General features: G+C 42.6%; 1 protein-coding gene across 1 annotated transcript in view; it reads right to left on the minus strand.

Annotated features, from left to right (window-relative positions):
* Window positions 1–1849, minus strand: part of GPATCH1 (G-patch domain containing 1) — a 53207-nt gene that overhangs the window by 38706 nt on the left and 12652 nt on the right. The window contains exon 3 of the mRNA XM_006762263.2: window positions 1710–1795. Within this exon, the coding sequence (XP_006762326.1) occupies window positions 1710–1795 (86 nt within the window). The remainder of the gene's footprint in view (window positions 1–1709; window positions 1796–1849) is intronic.

Below are 1849 nucleotides of genomic sequence, written 5' to 3' on the forward strand. Positions count from 1 at the left end.
ATAAGCTCCTGCTCCCTGGTGTGTATAGGCTAGGGTGGGGGGAGAGTTAGGAAATGGAGGTTCATGTCTTGATCACGGGATCAAGCCAGTCATTTTGATCCCATTTCCCTTGCTTTAGGACTGCGCACGTAGCCGTGGCTGAGTAGCTCAGTCAGAGCATCATCCCAATAAGCCAAGGTTGCAGGTTGGATCCCAAGTCAGGGCACATACAAGAGTCAACCAATGAATGCATAAATAAGTGGGACAACAAATGGATGTTTCTCTTCCTTTCTTTCTCTCTAAAACCAGTACATATTTTTTTAGTTTTTTAAGAATAAGCATGTAGATCAATTTTTCCAAGCAGATAGGAGGGAAAATTCACTGGAAGATGTATGTAAATAGTTTCTTTGATCAAAAGAAAAGATACCAAGAAGAAAGTCTTTCTTCTACTAAATAATGTCATTGTGGCTGTGCCCCTGGGAACTACTGCAGCCACCTTGCAACCATGAGACAATCTAGTGTAAGAACAAGCTGACATGCAGAAGACGACTGAGAAGAGAGTCTGGGCCCGCTGGCGGGGCTCAGTGGTGGAGTGTCAACCTATGAACAAGGACATCAGGGTTCGATTCCTCGTCAGGGCATGTGCCCAGGTTGTGGGCTCGATCCCCAGTATGGAGTGTGCAGGAGGCAGCCGATCAATAATTCTCTCTTATCATTGATGTTTCTAGCTCTCCCCCTCCCTTCCTCTCTGAAATAAAAACAAAACAAAAAACCAAGGGCCCAGGTGTCTGCACACTCCTTTCTCTAGCACTCACTGCTCAAACTGCATTGTGCGTGAGTTACTGTGAAAGGCTATAGACTTGGCTCAATGAAGACGTCACTTTTGAGGTAACAGGCTTTTCCAAATAAATTTGCCTGTACAGGAATTCCTTGTTTTGTTGTACTTCACTTTACTGTCCTTTGCGGATATTTCATTTTTTACAAATTGAAAGTTTGTGGCAACCTTACATTGAGCAAATCTAGTGGTGCCATTTTTCCAACAGCCTCAGAGGATGGTGAACATTTTTTAGCAATAAAGTATTTTTTAATTAAGGTATGTAATTTTTTAAAAGAAATAATGCTATTGCACATTTATAGACTCTGGTAGAGTAAAAACATAACTTTTATATGTACTGGAAAACCAAGAATTTCACATGACTTGCTTTATTCCCATATTCGTTTTATTGCAGTGGAGTGGAACCTGCAACCCTGGAGTAACGGGACGAAGCTCCAACCAACTGAGCTACCCAGGAAGCACTCTCCTACATGCTTTTTTTAAAATATATTTTTGTTGATTTCAGAGAGGGAAAGGGAGAGAGAGATGGAAATATCAATGATGAGAGAGAATCATTGATCGGCTGCCTCCTGCATGCCCCACACTAAGGATCGAACCGGCCACCCGGGCATGTGCCCTGACCAGGAATCAATCTGTGACCTCCTGGTTCATAGGTTGATGCTCAACCACTGAGCCATGCTGGCCCAGCATCCCCTTCTTGTCTTTAGAAACTACCCCCATCATAAGATGATGCTCTAATGAATGAGAATCCAGTGTCAACCAGGGCACTATAATCCAAGTACTTAAAAGATAAAACCTTACATACAAAGAGGAAATCAGACACTGAACTTTCTGAGGAAGGTGAAGGTGCTACACCAACTAATTACAAACTGGAATTAAAGTTCTGCGCACCCACCTCTTCATCCATAAAATCTTCCGGACCAAGAACAGATTTGTCTGCTCTGTTCTGTCGTGAAGACACAAAGGAAGAGGGTGTCCATCCTTCAAAGAAAAGAGGTTAGAACATTACAATCCTAGGTAGCATTTGGCTTATAA

This window comes from Myotis davidii, unplaced genomic scaffold (genome assembly GCF_000327345.1).
Source record: "Myotis davidii unplaced genomic scaffold, ASM32734v1 scaffold77, whole genome shotgun sequence".
NCBI classification, from domain to species: Eukaryota; Metazoa; Chordata; class Mammalia; order Chiroptera; family Vespertilionidae; genus Myotis; species Myotis davidii.